General features: G+C 54.0%; 1 protein-coding gene across 2 annotated transcripts in view; it reads right to left on the reverse strand.

Annotated features, from left to right (window-relative positions):
- The window catches only part of HSPG2 (heparan sulfate proteoglycan 2), a 193,686-nt gene that overhangs the window by 58,036 nt on the left and 112,291 nt on the right, over positions 1 to 23,359 (reverse strand). For both annotated transcript variants that reach the window (XM_084651586.1, XM_084651585.1), the window contains exons 46-53: positions 22,265 to 22,324; positions 20,769 to 20,891; positions 19,787 to 19,939; positions 18,867 to 19,009; positions 12,957 to 13,092; positions 11,349 to 11,500; positions 10,836 to 10,974; positions 9,992 to 10,131 (exon numbers count right to left, since the gene is read on the reverse strand). In XM_084651586.1, coding sequence (XP_084507712.1) covers positions 9,992 to 10,131; positions 10,836 to 10,974; positions 11,349 to 11,500; positions 12,957 to 13,092; positions 18,867 to 19,009; positions 19,787 to 19,939; positions 20,769 to 20,891; positions 22,265 to 22,324 — 1,046 coding nt within the window. The remainder of the gene's footprint in view (positions 1 to 9,991; positions 10,132 to 10,835; positions 10,975 to 11,348; positions 11,501 to 12,956; positions 13,093 to 18,866; positions 19,010 to 19,786; positions 19,940 to 20,768; positions 20,892 to 22,264; positions 22,325 to 23,359) is intronic.

Raw genomic sequence — 23,359 nt, forward strand, 5'->3', positions numbered from 1 at the left:
CACAAATTATAGTCCTTTCACTTGCAAGTTTTTAGAGAAAGGGAATCGGTATACCAGGGATGATCCAAAATTACAGTTTCCCTTAGAGGGAAGCTTCGACCTTGACAAGATTGTGCACCTCAGAGGCGCACTTCAGGCCAAAGCAGTAGGGAAAGGTCAGTTTGATGCATATTTCGATTGGTATGGGGAAACAGAAAAACGGCGCTGTGAATCTCAAATGAGGAGTCTCAAGGACTCCCAGGAGAAACTTAAAACGCAATTAAAAGAGGCAAAGGAGAAATTAACTCTTCTCCAAACCCCGGCTGGCCAGCAAATACCCCTTTACCCTTCAAGGCCTCTTCAAAAAAAACCCTCGGCCCCATCCACAGATCTTATAGATCTATACTTAGAATGTAGACAGCTGGCTGCCCCTACTTTACCTCGACAGGTGAGTGCAGGTCCGTCCACTCAGGGAGGAACAAATAGAGAGGGCAGTGGACCCTGCCCGCCTCCACCAGACTACACACCTCCACCATTCTACAATCAGGAGGCTGACTCCACTATCCAGGGACCCTTGCCCCAAGCAGTAACACCAATGTCAGCATCTACTTCACCGCCTTCCCCTGAGTCGCCCTCAGATCCCACAGGAAGACCAATCACTACCCTAGCAGACTCGGTCTGATATCTATGTGACCAATTAGATGGACTGCCGGAAAATTCATCTGGACCATTGGCAAAGAATACTAGACAATAGAAGTTACGATCCCAGGGGCCCCTCATGCTCAGCCCTCAGCCCCTGTCTCCCCATCATGAAACAGCATTCCCTTTGCACCAACTCCCAGGCCCAGGTGCTGATCATTCGGCCCAGGCAACCCTGGTGACTGTACATACCCCTTGGTCTCCCACGGATTTGTATAATTTGATTGAAAAATTTCCTAAAATAAGGGAAGACCCAGTCAAATTTCAAGAAGATTTAAGAACAGTCATAAGCTGTTACAACCCTAACTGGGCAGATTTAAACCAACTCCTGAGAGGAGTCCTGCTCAGGGAAACATTAAATCGCCTCCTACAAGAGGCCCACTGGCCCAGCGACGACCAAGGCCATAATAGGAACTTAAACACAGACAGAAACAACCTGCTGGATGCAGTTCTTAAAAACTGCCCAAAAAAGGCAGATTGGACTAAAATTAGTGCTTGTAGACAAAATAAAGGAGAAAAGCGCCTTAAGCAGGTTTTTGAGGGATATTCTGGCATAGATAATGCAGAGCAAGATGCTAAACAAGCCATAGTGGCCGCCTTTGTCCGGGGACTCAATCCACGATTGGGGGACCAATTAGAAATTGGTACCATGGATTGGGAAGGAAAAAACCCAGATGAAATTCTGGCAGTCGCCCAGCATTACTACCGTCAGTTAGAAAAAAAAAAAAGAACGACATCGAAACTAAATGAATGACCCTCCAGATCCAGAATATACAAAAACCCCACAACAACCGCCCATTAAGGGGAATAGGAGGGAGACCCAACAGAGGTCCCCACTGTCTCCCTGCTCAGAGGCAAAGTAATGACGCCTGTTACAATTGTGGACGGGTCGGCTATTGGAAAAACAATTGTCCCAATCGCCCTAACAGGTCAATCGACCCTGCCCTTTCATCGCAATATTCTTCCCCTGTTCCCTTATGCCCTCAAAGCCATTAGGATAGCCAGGAGACGGGTGACATCATCGCTTTGCTTGTTCCTTTGAACCAGACAGGACCATATGTAAACTGTATAATGGCACCCCTACCTCTTGCCTCCATGCGGGCGACCTCCCTTCCCTTCCAGTAACCTCAGAAATAGTAAATGCAGTAGGAGTGAGGAACACTCCTATTCCCCATCCCATTTCCTCACCTCTGACTATCTCTATCGGTCCTCTGTCTGAGCACCACGCTTTCCTCCTCAGCCCCTGCTCACCTGTTAACCTTCTGGGAAGAGACTTGCTGTGCAAATTAAATTGTACAATTTATTGCACCCCAGACGGGGTGTATTTGGATGTCCCTGATCCCAGTCAAAATGAGATCCTGGCAGTCTTGCAATTGGGCGCTCCAGAGGAGGAGACCGACCCCAGCCCTTCCTTGTTGCAACAGGAATTGCTGGCCAAGGTTCCTCCCTGTTTGTGGGCCGAGCACTCCAACCAGTGCATCAGGACTGCTAGACCGGTTCAAATTCGCCTAGATCCGGCAAAACCCCTTCCTAGAGTTCAGCAATACCCTCTCTCAACGAAGGCCGAAGAGGGAATCCACCCAGTGATTACCTCCCTAATTTGACAAGGAGTTATTATTCCTATAGTCAGTAAATGTAACACCCCCATTTTACCTGTAAGGAAACCTGGCAAGCAGATGTGGCGCTTTGTCCAGGATCTCCGCAGTCAATGCTGCTGTTCTCCCTATCTACCCCGTTGTCCCAAACCTTGCTATTATTCTCTCCTGTATTCCTCCCTCTGCTGTTCATTTCACGGTTGTTGACCTCTGCTCGGCTTTCTTCTCTATCCCTGTCCACAGAAATAGTCAATATCTGTTTGCTTTCACCTACCAAGGATGTCAATACACTTGGACCAGGTTACCCCAAGGTTACACCAAATCGCCCACCTTGTTCTCACATATCCTCAAAAGGGATCTGGATGACGTCGAGTTCAAAATGGGGTCCACTCTAGTCCAGTACGTAGACGACTTGCTATTGGCATCGTCATCTTTAGAGGCCTCTAAAACTGATTCCCTTACGCTATTGCAAGCTTTAGCCAAGAAGGGTCAAAAAGCCTCCAAGTCTAAACTGCAGCTCTGTCTGCCCAAGGTCCATTATTTGGGACATGATATTTCAGCTGGAGAGAGACACTTGTCCTCTGCGTGAATACAAGCCATCCTCCAGGTCCCTAAACCAACCACTAAGAAACAAATGCGCAGCTTCCTAGGTATGGCCAGGTATTGCCGACAGTGGATCTTTGGGTATACAGCTATTGTTAGGCCCCTGCAAGAATTAACCCTTGACAAGGTTCCTGAACCCCTTCCATGGACCTCAAAAGCCGAGGAAGCATTTACTAAGATTAAGGAGGCTCTTACCAGGTCTCCTGCCTTGGGCTTACCTGACTACCAGAAGCTCTTTACCCTCTACTGCCACTAGAAGGAGGAAATAGCCTTGGGGGTCTTTACTCAAACTCATGGCGACAAACGATGCCCCGTGGCATATTATAGCTCACCTCTGGACCCTATGGCAGCTGGACTCCCTCCTTGTCTTTGGGCGGTAGCGGCAGCTGCTTCCCTTGTGGAGACTTCTGCTACTCTTGTTTTGGGTTCCCCCTTATGTGTTGCCGTCCCACATGCCGTGACCACCCTGCTTCTACAAAGCAAAACCCAGCATCTCTCTAACTACAGATGAACCAAGTGTGAAATGCTGCTTTTAAATGCCTCAAATGTAACTGTTACTCGCTGCCCTGTCCTTAACCCCGCTTCCCTACTTCCCACGGCAGCTGAGGGGGAACCTCATGACTGTTTAGCTGAGACAGCAGAACTCTTCACTCCTAGAATTGATTTGAAGGATATCCTGCTTCATAATCCTGATCTACTATTCTATGTAGCTGGGTCCTGCCTCAGAAATCCTGCGGGCCTACTCGTGGCCAGCTATGCTGTTTGTTCCCAATACGAGCCTGTGGAGGCTTGTTCCCTTCCGGGAGCACATTCAGCCCAAGTCGCAGAACTTGTCGCCCTTACCCTTGCTTGTACTTTAGCCAAGAACAAGTCTGTTACCATCTACACAGACTCTCGATATGCCTTCAGGGTGGTTCATGATTATGGGCAACTATGGAAACACCGAGGATTTCTCACTTTGGGGGGGAGGGGCAAAGATCAGTAATGGGCCCTTTGTTGGTGCTCTTCTCTCTGCCCTTCAACTCTCTTCTGCTATTGCCATTGTAAAATGTACTGCTCACCAGAAACCTTAGGATGATGTTACCAGAGGAAAAGCACTGGCAGATGCTACTGTCAGATAGGCGGCCATTTCCGGGTTTCTGGCTCCATTTGATTTTATTTTCTTCAGTTCACAGTTCCCCTCCATGCCTGCCTCTCTCCACGATTTAGCTTTTATGCAAGATTCGTCCCCAGAACCAGAGAAGGACAGATGGAAGTGGGATGGAGGTACTTTGCATCCAGATGCCTTGTGGCGCTCCCCAGATGGCTGCTTGGTGGCGCCCAAGGCTGTGCTCCCCTATCTCGCTTGTGCATCCCATGGATTGGCGAATGTGAGCAAAGGGGGGATGATTGCTTTAGTACTGCATCATTGGTATGCCCCAAATTTCTCCATTATGGCACAGCAGTACTGCAATTCTTGTCCGATCTGCCTAGCCCACAATAGCGGCAGACCAGTTCGGACAAAACCCGCTGCGCACCCCACTCCGTGGGGACCTTTTGTAAATATCCAAATCAATTTTATCAATATGCCAAAATGTTGTTCTTATGAATATGTTCTTGTTTGTGTCTGCATGTATTCTGGATGGATAGAGGCCTACCCTTGCGCCAAGGCCGATTCCCTCACCATAGCAAAAAAATTGTTAAGGGATTTTATTCCTCGGTTTGGTTTACCTCTCTCTATTAACAGTGAGTGAGGTACCCATTTTACAGGACAAATCATGCAACAGATTTGCAAGGCTCTTAACATCACCCAACACTTGCATTGTGCTCATCACCCCCAGAGTGAAGGGGTGGTTGAGCGCAAAAATGGGGAACTAAAGTACAAAGTCTCTAAGATCTGTGCTGAAACCAACCTTAAATGGCCTGATGCCTTACCCCTTGCTCTCATATATATGAGGAACACACCTACACGCAAACATGGCCTATCCCCATATAAAATCCTTATGGCTAGACCTATGCATATGCTGACTTCCCCTCCCCCACTCTCTTGCCAATTGGACCTGCAACTAAATGATGATACTGTTATGACATACTGTCAGACGCTAATTCATTGCATTAGGTCTATCCATTCACAGTTCCAAAGTGCCCTGGTGGAACCAGCTGACACACCATGCCATCCCCTTCAGCCTGGAGATTGGGTTTATATTAAGGTATATCAAAGAAAGACTTCTTTGGAACCTCGCTGGAAGGGCCCCTACGAGATCCTACTGACCACCCATACAGCAGTCAAGTGCAAGGGACTCGTTAGCTGGATCCACGCCTCCCACGGCAAGAAAATAACATCACCCTTGGACCCAGACGCTGGGGATTTTCAACCACGAGATCCAGTTCCAAAAAACAACCAGAGTGGTTGTGATGGCAACCCAGTTTCAGGCCCCAAAAGGGAACCTAGGTACAATCTCAGGAAGAGACAGTGACACTTCCCGTGATTCACCCTTATAGCTAGCTAAGGCTTCAGGCCTGCTGGTAAAGGGGACACCAGAGATCAAAGGCCAGAATAAAGCCTTTAGAAGCCCAGTGGAGAGCCTAGCGCCCGCTGGCACCCAACTGTCATGACCGACCCCGCGGTCAGAATAAAAGAATTAGCCATGGTGTGAAAATGACTGATGCCTTCTATTTGGTTTGTATGCGTAACTATGTTCTTGCTACTATTGCTGAACTTTGATGATACTGTTATGTTCTTTTAGATGCACAAAGCCACCAGCAATTTGTCAATAAATAACCCCTCTGAAGGACCAAGTAAAGTGCCAGTCACCTCTCCCTTATATGATGCTAAACCACGGATGTTCCAAAAGAAGAGGAACATCTGTTCTGCTAAAGCCAAGGCACAAGAATTCCTGACTACCAAAGACATTAAGAATTTACCATAGCACAGAAGACAGAACATTGTACATTGGCAGGGAGGAACTTGTGGGTCCCATTCTTGGGAATGTGGCATTGATTGGGTATTGGGGTTTATTTCACAGGCTGTGCCCTGTGTTTTTGGACAAGTGGCTTCACCATGCACTGCCCTCCCTAATTGGCTTCCAGACAGTGACTATCAAAAACGCCTTGCTACCACAACCATCACCCCCACCATCCCTTCCTCCATTAACCTCACCACTGCACCCGCAACCTACCCAAATGTAGATGATATCGTACATTCAAATGAAGCCCAGTGGCCAAAACCTTCACATTTAAGTGATTTATGGAAATTTTGCTCAGAAAAACTATTTAAGGTTCAGGACTGTTCATATGTAAAGAGGCTGTCGTGTGAGGTGTCTATAAAAAGGTTATGATTTGCTGGTTATGATTATGCTGTCTGTATGTGTGTACCATTTTTGTAGTTGAAGTTATGAATAGTGGCTACGTACTTGTATCTCAATGTGTTTTGATTCTAAGTAGCCTCAGTGAAGCATTTGGTCAGCGTCTTGAGAAAGGACTATTCTTAGTAAGTGCCCAATCAAGAATCCCTTAACTGACAATGGACTTTGGGAGACCTCAATCTACAGCTGAGCTTTCCTGGGAACTAACATGTAAACAATGACGTAGGCCTGTAAAGAACTGAGTCATGCATGGACATGTGGCTTGGCTATGTAACTCCATTTTGCAGCTGTGAATTCCACAGTAAGAACAAAGAGGTGTCCTTCCACGGGGCAGAGAATATAAAAGGCCCTGGAGACCCCTCCATTTTGTCTTCAATCCTGCTTCTTACTTTTGGAGGAACCTTGCTACAAACTGAAGCTCTGAACAAAGGACTGGATGACCCATCCCAGCTGTGGATGTACTCCAGAGACTTGATTTGAACCTGCAGTTTATTTCATCACTGCTACAAGCTTGAATCAAGAACTATGCCATTACTGTATGCAATTGATTCCATTTAATCAATTCTAGCTTTCATCTATATTTCTTTCCTTTTATTAATAAACCTTTAGAATTTAGATTCTAAAGGATTGGCAACAGTGTGATTTGTGAGTAAGATCTGATTTGTATATTGACCAGGGTCTGGAGCTTGGTCCTTTAGGATCAGGAGAACCCTTTTTCTTTTACTGGGTATTGGTTTTCATAACCATTCGTCCCCAGAATAAGAGAGGCACTGGTGATGATACTGCGAAACTGGAAGAACGAGGAGCACTTGTGGCACCTTAGAGACTAACATATTTATTTGAGCATAAGCTTTCGTGGGCTACAGCTCACTTCATCAGATGCATGCAGTGGAAAATACAGGAGAAACATATATATATATATTACAAAGAACAAGAAAAAATGAGGGTTGCCATACCAACTCTTAACGAGACCAATCGATTAAGGTGGACTATTATCAGCAGGAGAAAAAAAACTTTTGTAGCGATAAGCAGGATGGCCCATTTCAAACAGTTGACAAGAAAGTGTGAGTAACAGTAGGGGGAAAATTAGCACAGAGAAATAGTTGTTAGTTAGTGTAATGACTCGTCCACTCCCAATCTTTACTCAGGCCTAACGCCACTAGCTGCCACCTTCAGCCCACAACTAAAACCTCTCCAGTGCATTATCAAGGATCTACAACCTATCCTGAAGAACGATCCTTCACTCTCACAGATCTTGGGAGACAGGCCAGTCCTCGCTTACAGACAGCCCCCCAACCTGAAGCAAATACTCACCAGCAACCACACACCAAAAACACTAACCGAGGAACCTATCCTTGCAACAAAGCCCGTTGCCAACTCTGTCCACGTATCTATTCAAGGGACACCATCACAGGGCCTAATCACATCAGCTACACTGTCAGAGGCTCATTCACCTGCACATCTACCAATGTGACATATGCCATCATGTGCCAGCAATGCCCCTCTGCCATGTACATTGGCCATACTGGACAGTCTCTACGCAAAAGAATAAATGGACACAAATTAGACGTCAAGAATTACAACATTCAAAAACCAGTTGGAGAACACTTCAACCTCCCTGGACACTCAATTACAGACCTAAAAGTCGCAATTATTCAACAAAAAAACTTCAAAACCAGACTTCAACGAGAAACAGCAGAACTGGAATTAATTTGCAAACTGGACAACATTAAATTAGGCTTGAATAAAGACTGGGAGTGGATGAGTCATTACACTAACTAAAAACTATTTCCTCATGCTAATTTTCCCCCTACTGTTACTCACACCTTCTTGTCAACTGTTTGAAATGGGCCATCCTGATTATCACTACAAAAGTTTTTTTTCTCCTGCTGATAATAGCCCACCTTAATCGATTGGTCTCGTTAAGAGTTGGTATGGCAACCCCCATTTTTTCATGTTCTTTATCTAATCTATCTTCCTACTGTATTTTCCACTGCATGCATCTGATGAAGTGGGCTTTAGCCCATGAAAGCTTATCCTCAAATAAATTTGTTAGTCTCTAAGGTGCCACAAGTGCTCCTCGTTCTTTCTGTTGATACAGACTAACATGGCCGCTACTCTGAAGCCTGGGAAACTGGAGTGTCTAAGGGAATTGCTTGTGTGACTGATGGTTAGCCAGTGGGGTGAGACCGAAGTCCTCTCTGTTTGGCTGGTTTGGTGTGCCTTAGAGGTGGACAACCACCAGCCTGGGGCTGTGACTGCCCTGCTCTAAGCAATTTGTCCTGAATTGCTACTCCCAGTTGTGTCCCACCAAAGCCAGCATCGTTACAATAGGCCATGTGAGATATCTTTGGAAAGGTTATGATTTACTGAATATGATTATCCTATTTGTATGCATGTATCATTTTTGTATCTGAAGTTAGGAATATTGACTATGTATCTGTATTACAAATGTGTTTACTCCTGGGGAACGCCCACTAGACAAGATGTTTTCATTTTGAAAAGCTGGGTGGAGAAGGGCCATTAGAGAAAACAACAGGCCTTAGAAGAAGCTTATTTCCCACCTGGGGAGCCTTCCTGAGGAGGCCGCAGACAGCCTCCGAGTAATGGCTGCTGTGACACGACAGGGACATGTAACCAGGTCACCTGGTGCTGGACTCTATCTTGGGACATCAGTATTTTTTCACTGACTGGCATGGGAATCAAGCTTTGAAACAAAGGGTTCCCGCCACATGCAAAAGCTATATAAGGCAGGGGAGTGACATCATCGTGGGTCTTCACAGACTCCCCACCCAAAGAGACTCCTGGAAACACCTGAGGAAGAAAGACTGACCTGGGGGAAGTGCTGGACCTAGGCTAAAGGGATTTTTAGCCTGTGAATGGAACACCTGGGGATTCCAAGCTGTAAGTTAGTGCAGCTTGCCCCTTAGGAATCTGCAGACTGCTTGTATCATCATTTAGGATAAGAATCCTCTATTCATATCCAAACTTGTTACTATATTAAGCTTAGTTTGCGGTTTTTGTTTATTTGCTAGGTAAACTGCTTTGATCTGTTTGCTGTCCCTTATAATCACTTAAAATCTAACTTTTTGTAGTTAATAAACTTGTTTTTGCTTTGTTTAAAACCAGTGTGTGGGATTCATAACTCGGCGCAGAAAACTATTGTATATTCCTCTCCACTTTGCGGGAGGGGGTAAATTTCATGAGCTTACGCTGTACAGTTCCCTGTGCAGCACAAGATAGTATAATTTGGGGTTTACACTCCAGAGGGTTTACACTCCAGAGGGGGCGTGCCTGAGTAGCTGGGAAGTTCCCTAGTTGGACCCTTCCCATGCAGGGCTGGTCACAGCTTCTGCATGTAACTGCAGCTAGGTGTATCCCTACCTGTATTGGGCTGGGCAGCTTGTCACAGCAGTGCAGTATGAAGGGAGCCCAGGCTGGTGGGTCAGGGGGCTCAATGGTACCCCAGTTTGAGGTGGCACCCCAGGGTGAACCCATCACAACGGTAACCTCCCCCTCCATGGTGCCACACCTCTTGAGGCAGGGCTCTGGAGAGACTCTCCCAGAAGCATGAGGAGGAGTAAGGTATTGTGGGTAAGCTGGACAGTGGTGCTACATTACTGGGAGGCAGCGCTGTGGAGTTACTGGTTCCCCAAGGAATTCCCAAGCAGCTATTGCTGAGGCCTGGGCATTTCAGCCCAGCTCCACACCAGAACTGGCACAGGCCAAAGCACCAGAGCCAGCCCACTGTGTTCCCACATGGTCCACTACCTGGTGGCTGTCCGGCAGGGAGCCCCCCCGCTTGTACCACATGACTGTGGCTGGCGACTGGCCTGTGACGAGGCAGTTCAAGTCCAAGGACTGTCCCTCAGTGACGGCAGAGGAGGAGGACTCGATCCGGATAGGGGGGGCTGGAAGAGCAGAGAGGGAGGGGTAGAGCCAAGAGCAGAGCATCACCAAAAGGCAGACTGGAGCAGCGCTGGCTGGGGGAGGGGTAAGAACCCTCAAGTGATTTGTAAAGCAATGGAAATGACCTGCCCGGCCCGCAGCCCCACAGGGTCAGAGCGCAGCTCTCCTAGGACTGGCAAGGCAGCTGCACGGACCTCAGGGCAACACCAAGGGGAAAGAGGGCAGCCCATGGCCCGCCCTTCACCCTCCAGTGCAGATCCACTGGGGGGGGTCTCTTGCCCCCAGAGATCAGCAGAAACTTCCAGATCTCCCCGCCCCCCCACAACAGCAACCGCTGTGCTGCCTGGTCATGCCACTGCGAGGCTGGTTCCCCTGGGGAAAGCACCAAGGGCAGCTGTCTGTGAGAGCAGATCCCTGTGGCACACTCCCTGCAGCCTGCACCCGTCTGCACAGGCTCCTCCACTCACCTGTGGAAGGGGAATGGTGGCCCCGAAACCTGCCATGTGCAGCGGGCAGGGTGCGGAGGGCAGCATCTGAAGGGGCAAGGCAGGGTCTGGAAAGCACATCACCTGGGGCCACAGCGGGTCAGAGCCATCCCTCACCCAGTGGATGCCAGAGCATCGCTCACAGGGACCCCTGGTACCAGGGCAACAAGAGCAGGGAACTCCTGCCCCCAAGCCAGCCAGCACACACAGCTCAGCCTTACCATGTGGGAAGCCGGCGCTGTGCTGGACAGTAACTGGGATGGAGGCCTCATGGGGGCTGGCACCAATGCTCACGCGGCAGACGTACTCACCCGAGTCGGCCGCCGAGACCTGAGAGATGCGCAGGTGGGAGCCAGAGACCTGGCAGGGAGATGGGTGGGAGAGAGGGAATTCAAGGGGGAAGAGAAGAAAACAGACCTGAGCTTAACCCTCAGCCCCACTGTGTCCCCTGCCCAGCCCCCTTGAAAATCCCAGGGACTCGCTGGGCCTCAGCCTGAGAATGACTGGCCTCTCATTTCTGCATCCTCCCATCTCCGTGTTCTCAGAGAATGACACAGCTGCCCGCCTGCCCTGGGATAAGGAAAAGCCTCCTTGGGATCCATGAACATCTGTGCCAGGACCTGAGGGAGTCCACACAGGGGCTCTGCAGTGCCACAGGCCACATCCCCAGCGGGGATGAACTGGTGCAGGTCCGCAGCTGTCCGTGGAGTCACACTGATTTCCTACAGCTGTACCTGGTGTCTGGCTGGCAGGGAGCCCCCCCGCTTGTACCACGTGACCGTGGCTGGTGCCTGGCCCGCGACGAGGCAGTTCAGATCCAGGGTCTGTCCCTCGGTGATGGAAGATGACGAGGCCTCGATCCGGATGGGGGGCGCCACGCCCGAGGCTGGAAGAGCCAGGACAGGGTGGAGAATCCCTGGGTTAATCAGCTTAGCATGGATCAATGGCTAAGAGTTCATTTAAAGCCCAGCAGCTCGTCTACCAGGGCCCACAATGCAGCCCACACGTCCTCATGCCTAGCTACTGCAGCCTAGCATGGAATTATTCATCGTTCGCGTTATCTGCAGGTGCCCTGTCAAGGACAGGCCTCTGCGTGCCAGGTGTTGCACAGCCACAGAGCAGAAAGGTGGGGGCCCGGCAGTCAAAATGCATTAGCAATGGCTCATTTTCTTGCAGCCCCCCGGAGGGGGCTGGCTGTGCTGGGCTCTCGCAGGCCAAAAGCTGGAGATGCTTGGCCTTTTCCGGCTGATCTCCCAGTTGGTCACTTATTTCAAGTGACAGTGCCTGGTGGCAGCACCAAGAACCTCCCCGCAGAAGAGGCAGGATCATGGCAGCCTGAGCTGGGAGCCACTCTCTGTGATCAGTGCTCGGTCAGGTGCCAGTGACCCTTCCCCTGGCATGCTGCCAGCTCCTTGTGGGCCTCAGGGCTGTTTGTACCCAGGCCCCTTTTGCACAAGCATCTGTGCCATGGGGTTTTACTAGCATGAGCTCAAACGCCCCCCCAGCCACTCACAGGGGGAGACTGAGCTATGTTCCTTCAAGCATTCGCCCCCAGAGACGAGTCACGCAGCCTCAGTTCCACCAATCGGGAGCAGAGGGGTGACACCACGTGACCGATCAGGCCCAGCACAACTACGCAAGGCAGCTCCGAGTTCTTGCCAGTGTCACTTCTTACCCTACCAGGGGCATTCTGTACTTAGCAGCCCCAGAGTGACTCCGGGCTCCGCCAGTGCCAACAGTTAATACCCCAGCAGCCACCGCACAGCAGGGGTCCACAGCCAAGCTGGGCTACTGTGACAACGCCCCTGAATGGGTCCCCGCAGGGACTGAACCGGAGTCTTGGGATATCACAACAGGACAGTCAACGGCTTGAGCTAAGAACCCAGCTCCAGCAGCTTGGGGCAGGGAACAGTGCACTTGGGAAGCTCTTCACGGGCCTGGTCACTAGAGGGAGGCAGGGCTGCGAGCCTGGGGTCCGCTCTCCATACACTGAACACAGGCTGGTTTGCAGGATCAGTGCAGAGCCCTTTCATGGGGGCAGACCCCCCAAGATGCTTCCCCCTCCTCTTAGCCCAGGCTAAGGGAGCAGATTTTCTGTGGGAGCCTCTTGTTAAAGTCCTGGAAGCACCAACAGCTGGAGAGAAGCTGCTGGAGCTGAAAGGCAAGGGCCTTGCCCCCTCCTGGGCCCTGCCCTGGGGAGCTACACACCCTCCAGCTGGATGGCATGTGGTTGATGCCCAATGCTGCGCTGCCCAGCATGTGCCAGGGCAGCCCTGCAAGTGGCCCAGTCGGCCGGCACATCCCTAGTGGTTAGCAGTGAAAGCCCATCCCTGGGCCCCTACCTCGTAGCACCACCACCTCGATCCTGGCGCTGCCGACACCGGCTGGGCTGGTCCCGATGCACAGGTAGACCCCGCTGTCAGCAGCCGTGATGGAGGGGATCACCAGAGTGGCGATGTCGGTGCGCTCCGAGCGGGACTGCAAACACAGCAAGGGAGCAGTCAGGGCTGGGGTCCCGGGGGCACACACCAGGCACATGCTCCAGGTGTGCAGGGAGAGGGGAGGGCACCTGGGACCCCATCCCCATTGTGCGGGGTCACAGCAGGGCCCACTGACGAGACCATTAATCAGTGCCCAGAAGACAGCACAGCAATTTAGCAGGAAAGGGGCTGCTGGGTGGCCATCTTGGTTACTGGCGGTTTGTCTGGGTGGTACAGGGCCTGTGGGAGGTGGCTCTCTGTCCCTCAAAGTAGCACCCTGGAACCCCCATATTCACATGTCAAATAATTATGATCTATTTCCCACAAGCATGCTGTGACGTTTGACTCCATATTCTTTAGGAAAATATGCTTATGATATGAATATTATATAACTGAGACATACTTTAAGCAAGATGGATCATGTGAGATATCATTGGAAAGGGTATGATTTATTGGATGTGATTATCCAATTTGTATGCCTGTATCAGTTCTGTATCTGAAGTTAGGAATATTGACTATGTATCTGTATTTCAACTCTGCTACTTTGGGTGATGCCCACTGCTAACACTTCAGGTACAACAATGGAAAAGCCAGACAGGGCGGATGGCCCATCAGTGAGGACAATGGATTGTGAAATCTTGGCCTTCCTGCGGAATCTCCGTACTGCCACTGACTCATGGACGCTGTGATATTACAGAGTCAGAAGGTCTTCTCACCTGATACTAAACATTACCTGGGACTTCTGGTAACTTTCCCCTGGAAGGGAAGGGGGATCAAGTTTGGGAAACGAAGGATTCCCGCCTTATGTAAATCCTATTTAAGGATGGGGAGGAAGGCAAACGGGACCCCTCCTCTCCATGGCCTGTCTGCCCAAGAAGAAAGACTGCTTTAAAGCCACCTGAAGGGAAGGCGGGTGGGAGTCCAGACTGAGACAGGGATCCAGTCTGAAAAGAAATATAACTGGAACTCTGAACTACAGAAACTTTGCAATCTGCCTAAAATAACATTTAGGGTAAGAAATTACATTGTGTAACCTGTTTCTTAAGTATACTGAGCTTAGCTTGTGTACTTTGGTTTATTTGCTCAGTAATCTGCTTTGTTCTGTCAGTTACCTCTTATATTCATTTAAAATTCACCTTTTGTAGTTAATAAACTTATTTCTTGTTTATAATATAACCCAGTTTATGTAATTTCTAACTGCGGGGGGGGGGGGGGCAAGAAGTTGTGCATATCTCCTTCCATGGTGAGGGAGGGGGCGAATTTCATAAAACCTTTGGGTTTGTACCCCTTAAACGGAATGGGCACTAGAGTGCTGAGGCGAGCCCCGAAGGCTGAATCTTCCCAGAGCAGATCTCTGTCTCTATGTGCAGTTGGGCGTGGCCCTGCCTCTGTGCTTGGCTGGAACAGGCTTGTGGGCCTACCCCAGCCAGGCCAGGTAAAGGGGACCCAGACTGGCAGAATAGGCTGATTCAGTGGCATCCCAGCACATAAGGTGACACCCCAAAAGGCCCAAACCTGTCACACATGCCATGTAAAATATCATATGAAAGCTCATGATCTGCTGAAATCCACTGTTCTGTCCAAACCTGTATATCGTTAATGTGTATGAAGTTATGAGATTTTGCTGTATGGTTGTTACTGAAATATGGTGTAAGTCTGAGACTCTCTACTGCTAGGTGGTGACCCACTCCCTGGGGAGTGTTATGCGACCATTAATCAGCAGGGGAATTATAAACAAGGAATTTACAATACTTGTAAGAGGGCTGCACAAGCATCACACAGTGGGGGATTGCTCAACTCTGACACAGCAAAGCCCGCCAGGACATGTCTGGGCTAGTGTTTTCCAGGCACATGAACTGAGGATATAAAATAGGGGACAGTGGCATCATTCTTTCACCTTTCTCCTCCCACACCTACACTGGAAGCAACAAGAATGCTGGGAAGACAAAGACTTCAACTGAGGAGATTGGTCCCAGGCTCAAGGGAGAAGCCTGTGTATTAAGAATTGTATCATCCAGTGTGGTGACAAAACTGCTTGATCCAAATATTGCCGAGTGTAATAAGGTTTCAGATATAGACTGAGTGCTTACCTTTTATTTTCTTTTGTAACTAGCTCTGACCTTTTGTGCCTACCACTTGTAATCACTTAAAATCTATCTTTCTGTAGTTAATAAATCTGTTTTATATTTTACCTAGAACAGTGTGTTTTGCTTCAAGTGCTTGGGAAATCTCAGCTCAGTTTACAAAGGCTAGTGTGTGTCCTCTCCACATTGAAGGAGGGGTGGACTGGGTATTAAACATACACTGGTCAGGTACAGTTCTGGGGTGCAAGGCTGGAGAGCTGGAGGGAATTGGCTGGTGGCTTTCTCTGTGTGATCCATGAGTGGCTCAGGGAGCATTCATGCGATCTAGCTGGGTGTGGGACTCCACATGCTGATGGCTGAGTGATAACAGTGCCCAGAAGGGTTTGTTGCTTGTCACTAGCAAAGCATTGTGAGCGACAACCCAGGCTGGAGAGTTAAGGGGGCACAGCGGTATCCAAGTTCCAGGTTGTACCCCAGTGATCCCGTAGGGTTGCCAGGCATCCAGTTTTCGACCAGAATGCACAGTCGAAAAGGGACCCAGGAGGCTCCAGTCAGCACCAGTGACTGGGCCTCTAAAAGTCCAGTCCGTGGTGCAGTGGGGCTAAGGCAGGCTCCCTGCCTGCCCTGGCTCCACGCAGCTCCCCTAAGCAGCCAGCATATCCGGCTCCTAGGCACAGGAGCAGCCAGGGGGCTCTGCGTGCTGCCCCCGCCCTGAGCGCCAGCTCCACAGTTCCCATTGACCAGGAACCACTGCCAATGGGAGCTGTCGGGGTGCCACCTGCAGCTGTGGGCAGCACATGAAGCCCCCTTGCCGCCTCTCCACCTAGAACTGGACATGCCGGCGGCTCCAGGAGCCGCCTGAGGTAAGCGCCGCACCCCAAACCCCCTCCTGCACCCCAACCCCCTTCCTCAGGTCTGAACCCCCCCCCACACACACTCTAACTCCCTCCCAGAGCCCACATCCCACACCCCTTCCTGCACCACAAACCCTTCATCCCCGGCCCCACCTCAGAGCCTGCACCTCCAGTCGGAGCCCGCACCCCCTCCTGTACCCCAACCCCCTGCCCCAGACCTGAGCCCCCTCCTGAACCCCAAACCCCTCATCCCCGGCCCCACCTCAGATCCCACACCCCCAGCCGGAGCCCTCTCCCCTCCCACACCCCAACCCCCTGCCCGAGCCCAGTGAAAGTGAGGGAAAACGAGCCACCGAGGGAGGGGGAATGTAGTGAGCAGGGGGTGGGGCCTCGGGGAAGGGGCGGGGCAGGGAGCAGGGCCTTGGGGGAAGGAGCAGGGCTAGGGTGTTTGGTTTCATGTTTCGAAGAGTCGCCTAAGTTAAGCGCCGCCTGGCCGGAGCCCACACCCCGAACCCCCTCCTGCACCCCAACCCCCTGCCCCAGATCGGAACCCCCTCCCACACTCTAACTCCCTCCCAGAGCCCACACCCCCTCCTGCATCCCAAACCCCTCATCCCCAGCCCCACCTCAGAGCCTGCACCCCCGCTGGAGCCCTCACTCCCTCCCGCAGCCCAACCCCCTCCCCAGCCCAGTGAAAGTGAGGGTTGGGGGAAGGAGTGAGCAGGGGGCGGGGCCTCAGAAAAGGGGAGGGGCATTAGGGCAGGGGGCGGGGCAAGGGTGTTCAGTTTTGTGCAATTAGAAAGCAGGCAACCCTACGATCCTATCACAGGGGGACCCGGTGTGGCTCCCTTCAGAGGGGCCGGGGGGTGGGGGAACCTGGGCATGGTGAGCTGCATCCTGTTTGTGCTGGGGCCCGGGCCTCTGGTGGGGATGTCAGCGGGCTCTCCTGGGCTAGCCCACTGCACAGCAAGGATCTCCTGCCAGCCTGGGCTGGATGGTACCAAATCACCCCCCTCCTCAGGAAGCAGTGGCGCCCGTGAACGCGTGGCCAGGGCACTCTGCTGGAGCTAACGGAGCGGCTCCCGGGGCCTGGGCTGCTGACGTGCTGTGATCCCTAGCGCCCTGAGCCAGTGAGGGAGGAACAGCCATCAGGCAGAGCTGGCAGAGGAAAGCAGGAAGCCAGTGCCCAGCCCAGCCAGCCATGCCAAGCACAAGAGCAAGCGAGCTACCTGCCAGAGCTCCTGGACCCGCTGCTGTATCTCCTCCAGGCTGGTGCCTTGGAAGTGAAGGAAACCGTAGGCAGAGAGAGTCTGGCAGAGAGAGGGTGGCAGAGTGACAGAGCGACAGCAGCCGGTGGGGGGGGGTGCCCGCGTGCGTGACCGTGGCCATGCGTGAGAGTCTGCAAGGCCCGTCCTGCGACCGGCCTGTCCGGTGGGAAGTGGCTCCCTCATGGGAACAGGGCTGGGAGCTGGCACCAGCAACAAAGCCCTGAGACCCCTGGGGCCCTAGGTCCCGGCCAAGGAGCCAGACTGGCCTGGCTCAGCCCAAAGATGCTGAGACACAGCCTGAGCCCCTGCCCATGGGGCCAGTCCCTGCTGCCTGCGCTCCTGCCCCTATGACATGGGGTGCACACCTCAGGGGCTGCACTGGGCTCTGGCCCTGACCAAGTGGGGGAGGCCCCTGCCCATGGAGGTCCCTACTCAGGGACTGGGAGAACCAATGGACTGTCTGCATCTGGCCTTGCTGGGGCGTAGAGCTTCCGCACCAACGTCACAGGCTGGATCCACCGCAGCCCCCAACCTGCCGGGCCCCACGCCCCAACCCCCAGCACCACCCCCAACCTGCCAGGCCCCACGCCCCAATCAATGGTATCCACTCCCAATCTGCTGGGCCCCACGCCCCAACCCACAGCACCCATCGCCAACCTTCCGGGCCCCACGCCCCAATCCACGGCACCACCCCCAGCCTGCGGGGCCCCACGCCTCAACCCACGGCACCACCCCCAACCTGCCGGGCCCCATGCCCCAATCAATGGTATCCACTCCCAATCTGCTGGGCCCCACGCCCCAACCCACGGCACCCATTGCCAACCTGCCAGCCCCATGCCCCGACCAATTTCACCCATCCCCAACCTGCTGGACCCAACACCCCAATCCACGGCACCACCTCCAATCTGCGGGGCCCCGATCCCCAACCAATGGCACTCATCCCCAGCCTGCTGGGCCCCACATCCCAACCCACGGCACCACCTGAAACCTGCTGGGCCCCGCACATCGACCAACGGCACCCATCCCCAACCTACAGCAACCATCCCCAACCTGCCGGCCCAACGGCCCAACCCACAGCACCCACCCCCAACATGCTGGGCCCCACGCCCCAACCAATTTCACCCCCCCCCAACATGCTGGGCCCAACACCCCAATGCATGGCACCACCCCCTATCTGTGGGGCCCCACGCCCCAACCAGTGGCACTCATCCCCTGCCTGCTGGGCCCCAGGTCCAAACCCCCGGCACCACCCAAAACCTGCCAGGCCCCACACCTCGACCAACGGCACCCACCCCCAATCTGCTACACGAAACACCCCCAACCCACAGCACCCCTAACCTGTGGTACCCCCAAACCACAGCACTCCCAATCTGCTCGGTCCCCATGGCCCACCTCTGAGCATTTCGAACCCTGGCACTCCCATATCGCAGGGCCCCACAGTACAATCACTGGCTCCCTGTACCCCTTCCCCCCCAGAATGGCTATGCCCCCAGCATACACCCCCAACACAGCCCGTCCCACACCCCTGCCCCGTCCCCAGAAGGTCTGTAGGCCTGGGCATGTTACCTGGGGCGGGAGGCTGCCCCCTTGCTTCTCCCAGGTGATGGTGGCAGTGGGGGAGCCAGCAGCCCTGCAGTACAGTCTCACTGTGCTGCCCTCCTGCACCTCTGTCCTCTCCGGGCTCACCTGTACCTGCAGCACGCTGGAACCTGCAAACAGCCAGCGGGTTAGAGCTGCAGGGGGTTCGGGGAGAGCCCTGGCTGGGTCACAGCAGGGCCAGCCTGGCAAGTGTGACGTCACCCATCTCCCACCCCACTCTTCCCCACGGCACCTCTCCACCCTTCGCAGCACAAGCGAATGGGGGACACTGCGTCCCACCCTGCAATCCTTCCACCACTCAGCCCGCCCCTGAGCCTCACCGTACTCTGTCCACGGCACACGCTGACCGCCCGTCCCTGCCCCCACCGTACTCTGTCCACGGCACACGCTGACCACCCGTCCCTGCCCCCACCGGACTCTGTCCAGGGCACATGCTGACCGCCCATCCCTGCCCCCACCGGACTCTGTCCACGGCACACGCTGACCGCCCGTCCCTGCCCCCACCGGACTCTGTCCATGGCACACGCTGACCGCCCGTCCCTGCCCCCACCAGACTCTGTCCATGGCACACGCTGACTACCCCCTACCAGAAAGGTCCAACGTCCCTGCTTGAACCACTAGCCCATCCTGCATCCCTGCTCCCACTGCTGCTGCTCTAGTCCATGACAAGAGGCCAAAGTGTGTAGAACTTGGTGTGTAGAGTCAGCACCTGGTGCAGTCCCCGGACAGCGAGAGCAAGGGTTGCTTCTGGGGTCCTGCTGCTGCTCCTTTGGTCTGGAGACGCAGAGCTCCATGGAAGGGCTGGTCTCCCTGTACGACCCCTGGCTGGGGCAGGCTGGGTGAGATCTCTGGGTCAGGGCAGGCAGCACCCGCCACAGTGTACGTACCGTGCACTTGCAGGAAGGCCCGGGCCACGTGCTGCCCAGCACTGCTGCGCACACGGCAGAGATACTCCGCCTCGTCCGAGGGCTCCACAGCGGGGAAGCGCAGGGTCCCTCCCTGGATCACGGCTTTGCGGGACATGATGCCAGCTCGTCCTCCTGCAGTGAGCCAGACCAGGAGAGAGACAGCAGTTAATGCCCCCTCTCTCAGCACCCCAGCCTTGCACAACCTGCCTCACCCCCACCCAGGGCCAGGGGCCCGGAGAGCAGCCGGGCTCACAGTCCGTGGCCGGCCTGGCACAGCACGGCCTGGTCACGCATGCCCCGGGGTTAGGGGCCTGGAGAACAGCCCCTGGCAGCCCATGCTGGGTAGCTGGAGCCTGGCATTGCAACGCAATGGGGTACATGTGAGCATGTCGCCCTCTCGTGGCCAGCCCCAGGCACTACAGCAGCCTGCTGTCTACCCAAAGCTGATGAAGGGACTCCTCCGGCTCAGGTGCGAGGGGCTAGGACTCCCCGTCCCCTGTTCAAACCCCTGTCTCCTGCTGACGCAGCCTCAGGCCTGGGCAGCAGGTGAACCCCTGCTCAGGGCGGCTAGCCCACAGCCCTACCCCTTCCGCTTAAGGTCCCGCCTCAGCCCTGAGCCCCCCTCCCAGGCTCCCTGTGGCCGGAGGATCCCCGACTGGCTTCTGGGAGAGGGGGACTGAGGGTGGGGCCTCGGGGCGGAGCCACGGCCTGGGTTACGGGAGGCTTAGCATCCCCTGATACCTGCTGCCCATGGCCACAGGCCACAGTCAATGGGATCTAGTCTAGTGGTTTGCAGAGCATCTCAGCTGCCTTGTCCCAGTCCTGGGCCTCCGAGTGGCCAGGCGAACATGGAAGCCTGGCAGGCAGGAGGTATGGCCGGCACGGGGAAGTGCTGACAGCCCCATCGCCACAGCTCCCACGGTGTTCCACGCCTGGCCAGAAGCGGGTCTGCTGCACCTACCGATCCACTCTACGGTGGGCGGGGGGCTCCCGGTGGCAATGCAGCGGAACTCAGCCGGCTGGCCTGGCTGGACCGTCAGCTGTGCTGGCTCGATGGTGGCCATGGGCAGGACAGCGGTGGCAGCTGCGGCAAGAAGTACAGCGGGTTAATCACTTTGTACTAGCAGGAAACTTGGAGAGCCCTGTGGCAGGGGCTGCAGGGTGCTCCAGTCTCCTAGACCTGCTGCCTACTCAGGGCACCCCAGGGCTGTATGGACCCCAGGCCTGGCCTACCTGGGACATCCCAGCTCTCATCTACAGTAACACTGGCCCCAGAAGACTGAGCAGAGGCCATGTCCCGGCCGGGCGGCCCCTGTTCTGCCCTGGAGAACAGTATATGGTCCATAATGGACCACAGCCAAGTGGGCAGTTTCGAGCAGGCCCCAGGTTTCTCTAACCAGCACCCAGGGCCAGGACTGAGAATTAGGGACCCAGAGCTGACTCCCTGAGAGTCTCCCTCAAGTGCTGAGTACAGCCGAGAGCCTGGGTCTTGGCACCTGCAGTGACTTGGCTGGGATCCCCCAGTTTGTGACCAAATTGCTGCCCCTGGGGCCAGTGTGGGGAGCAGCTCGTAGGATGTTAAGGAAACAATCCTGAAGCCCCCCATGCATAGAATCATAGAATATCAGGGTTGGAAGGGACCTCAGGAGGTCATCTAGTCCAATCCCCTGCTCAAAGAAGGACCAATCCCCAATTTTTTCCCCAGATCCCTAAATGGCCCCCTCAAGGATTGAACTCACAACCCTGGGTTTAGCAGGCCAATGCTCAAACCACTGAGCTATCCCTCCCCCTCAAAGGACAAAGCAGGAGGGGGTCTCTTCCTGGAGCCCAATGCAGGTGGGCCCAGGACAACTAACCCTGTCTGGCGTATCACCCACCTGTGCCTTGCGGTGCTGTACCACGGGCCAGTTTTCAGAGAAATGGGTCAGGATGCCACAGAAAGAAGGTGTTACTCTGAACACCAGGCAGGTCCCAGAGCCCCAAACACCCAACCTGCTCCGACACCTGCCCCTGCTGGCATTTGTTCCATCTCCAGCCCAGCGTCAGTCACAGGAGAAGAGGCCACTCAGGGACCTGCCCACCGTGACACATAGGAACCCAGTACACATCACTGACCTCTGGTGTCTAACCCCCTCTCCAGCCCTGATTACTGTGGCCAGAGGAACTGGGCTGTCCCAGGCATGGTGTCCTCAGGGCTGGATTAACCTTTTGAGGGCCCCGGCCCCATGCTCCACCCCGAGACCCCAACCCCTGCTCTGATCCGAGGTCCTGCTCCCACTCAGCCTCTTCCCTGAGTCCCCGCCCACCACTCGCACGGTGGGGGGGCAGGGGTGCAGAGAGGCGCAAACAGCAGCTGCGCCGCCCTTCCGTGCTGCGGGGGACAGCGAGCCGCATAGGCACCACCCTGAGCGGGAAGCCTTGGCACAGTGCTGGGCGTGCACAGCCAGGCCAACTTACAGGGTCGGTGGCCTTCCATGACTTCGATGGGTCCATAAAACATCTGAGTCTTAGAAGGGGCTGCAAAGAAATCAGGTTTCAGTTTCAACCCACAGGAACACTGAGCGCTGCGTGCGCGGCTCCATGCGGGGACCTGCCGGAGGGAGCATGGCAGCACCCAGCTCTGGGCCTGTTCCCCGACAACGCAGCGGTTGCTGTCTCAGCTCACAAACCACTACAGGGCAGCCTGAGGGCACCAGCCAGCAAGTCAGGTTTCTGTGTCCCGGTGTCTTGAATGGCTGCGCCAGGGAAGAGCCCTGGGACAGCTGACAGAAGAGGCTGCTCTGTGGTGGGTGGAGGCAGCTGGACCCTGAGCCCATGTGCCGCTGAGAGAGAAGCTGGAGGACTTGACACCAGCCACGTGGCCACAAGAAAGGAAAATGGCCCAGCACCATCTTCCCTTTCTTGGGAAGTGGCTTGGAAAGCAAAGAGCCATGTCCCCGTGCCTGTGAGGGCAGCGGGAATGAGGTCACTTCCTCCAGAGATTCCGCAGAAGGAAAGCCCCAGGGACAGCAAGAAAGAGAGGTGCAAAAAAAAATTCATTCCACCTCTGCCCCCAACACACTCTACGAAACAGGCTGCTTCTTCTTCCACAGGGCCCTGGATAGAGAAAAAACGAGGCGGTGTTTCTCTACCCCCACCCTTGCCGTGCTCAAGCACCTCCTGAATGTGAATGAATTTACCTCCTCTCGGATGTAGGGAAGGATCATTTTCCTGATTTTCCCAAAAAGGGAAACCAAGGCACAAAGCTTCCATGACTTCCACAGGGTCACACACACCCTGTGGCGGAGTCAGAAAAAGAATGCAGATCTGCTGAGTCCCAGCCAGGTGCCCTAGCTACAAATCATCTTTCCTCGCTGTTCAGCCCTCCTGCAGTGACACTAAAGGAGCAGGGTCCAAAATCAGATTGACCCCATAGAGAAGCCCACGCTTCCGACCCTGTGTTGCTTGGCCTGGACAGGACACGGCAGGAATTTTACACCTAGCTTCTCTTGCCCCCTATTTCTCTCATCTTGACAAAGAAACTGGCTTTCTTGATTTCTGTTTTCCATGCCG

The sequence above is a fragment of the Lepidochelys olivacea genome (assembly GCF_965140295.1).
Source record: "Lepidochelys olivacea isolate rLepOli2 genome assembly, chromosome: 18".
NCBI lineage: Eukaryota > Metazoa > Chordata > Testudines > Cheloniidae > Lepidochelys > Lepidochelys olivacea.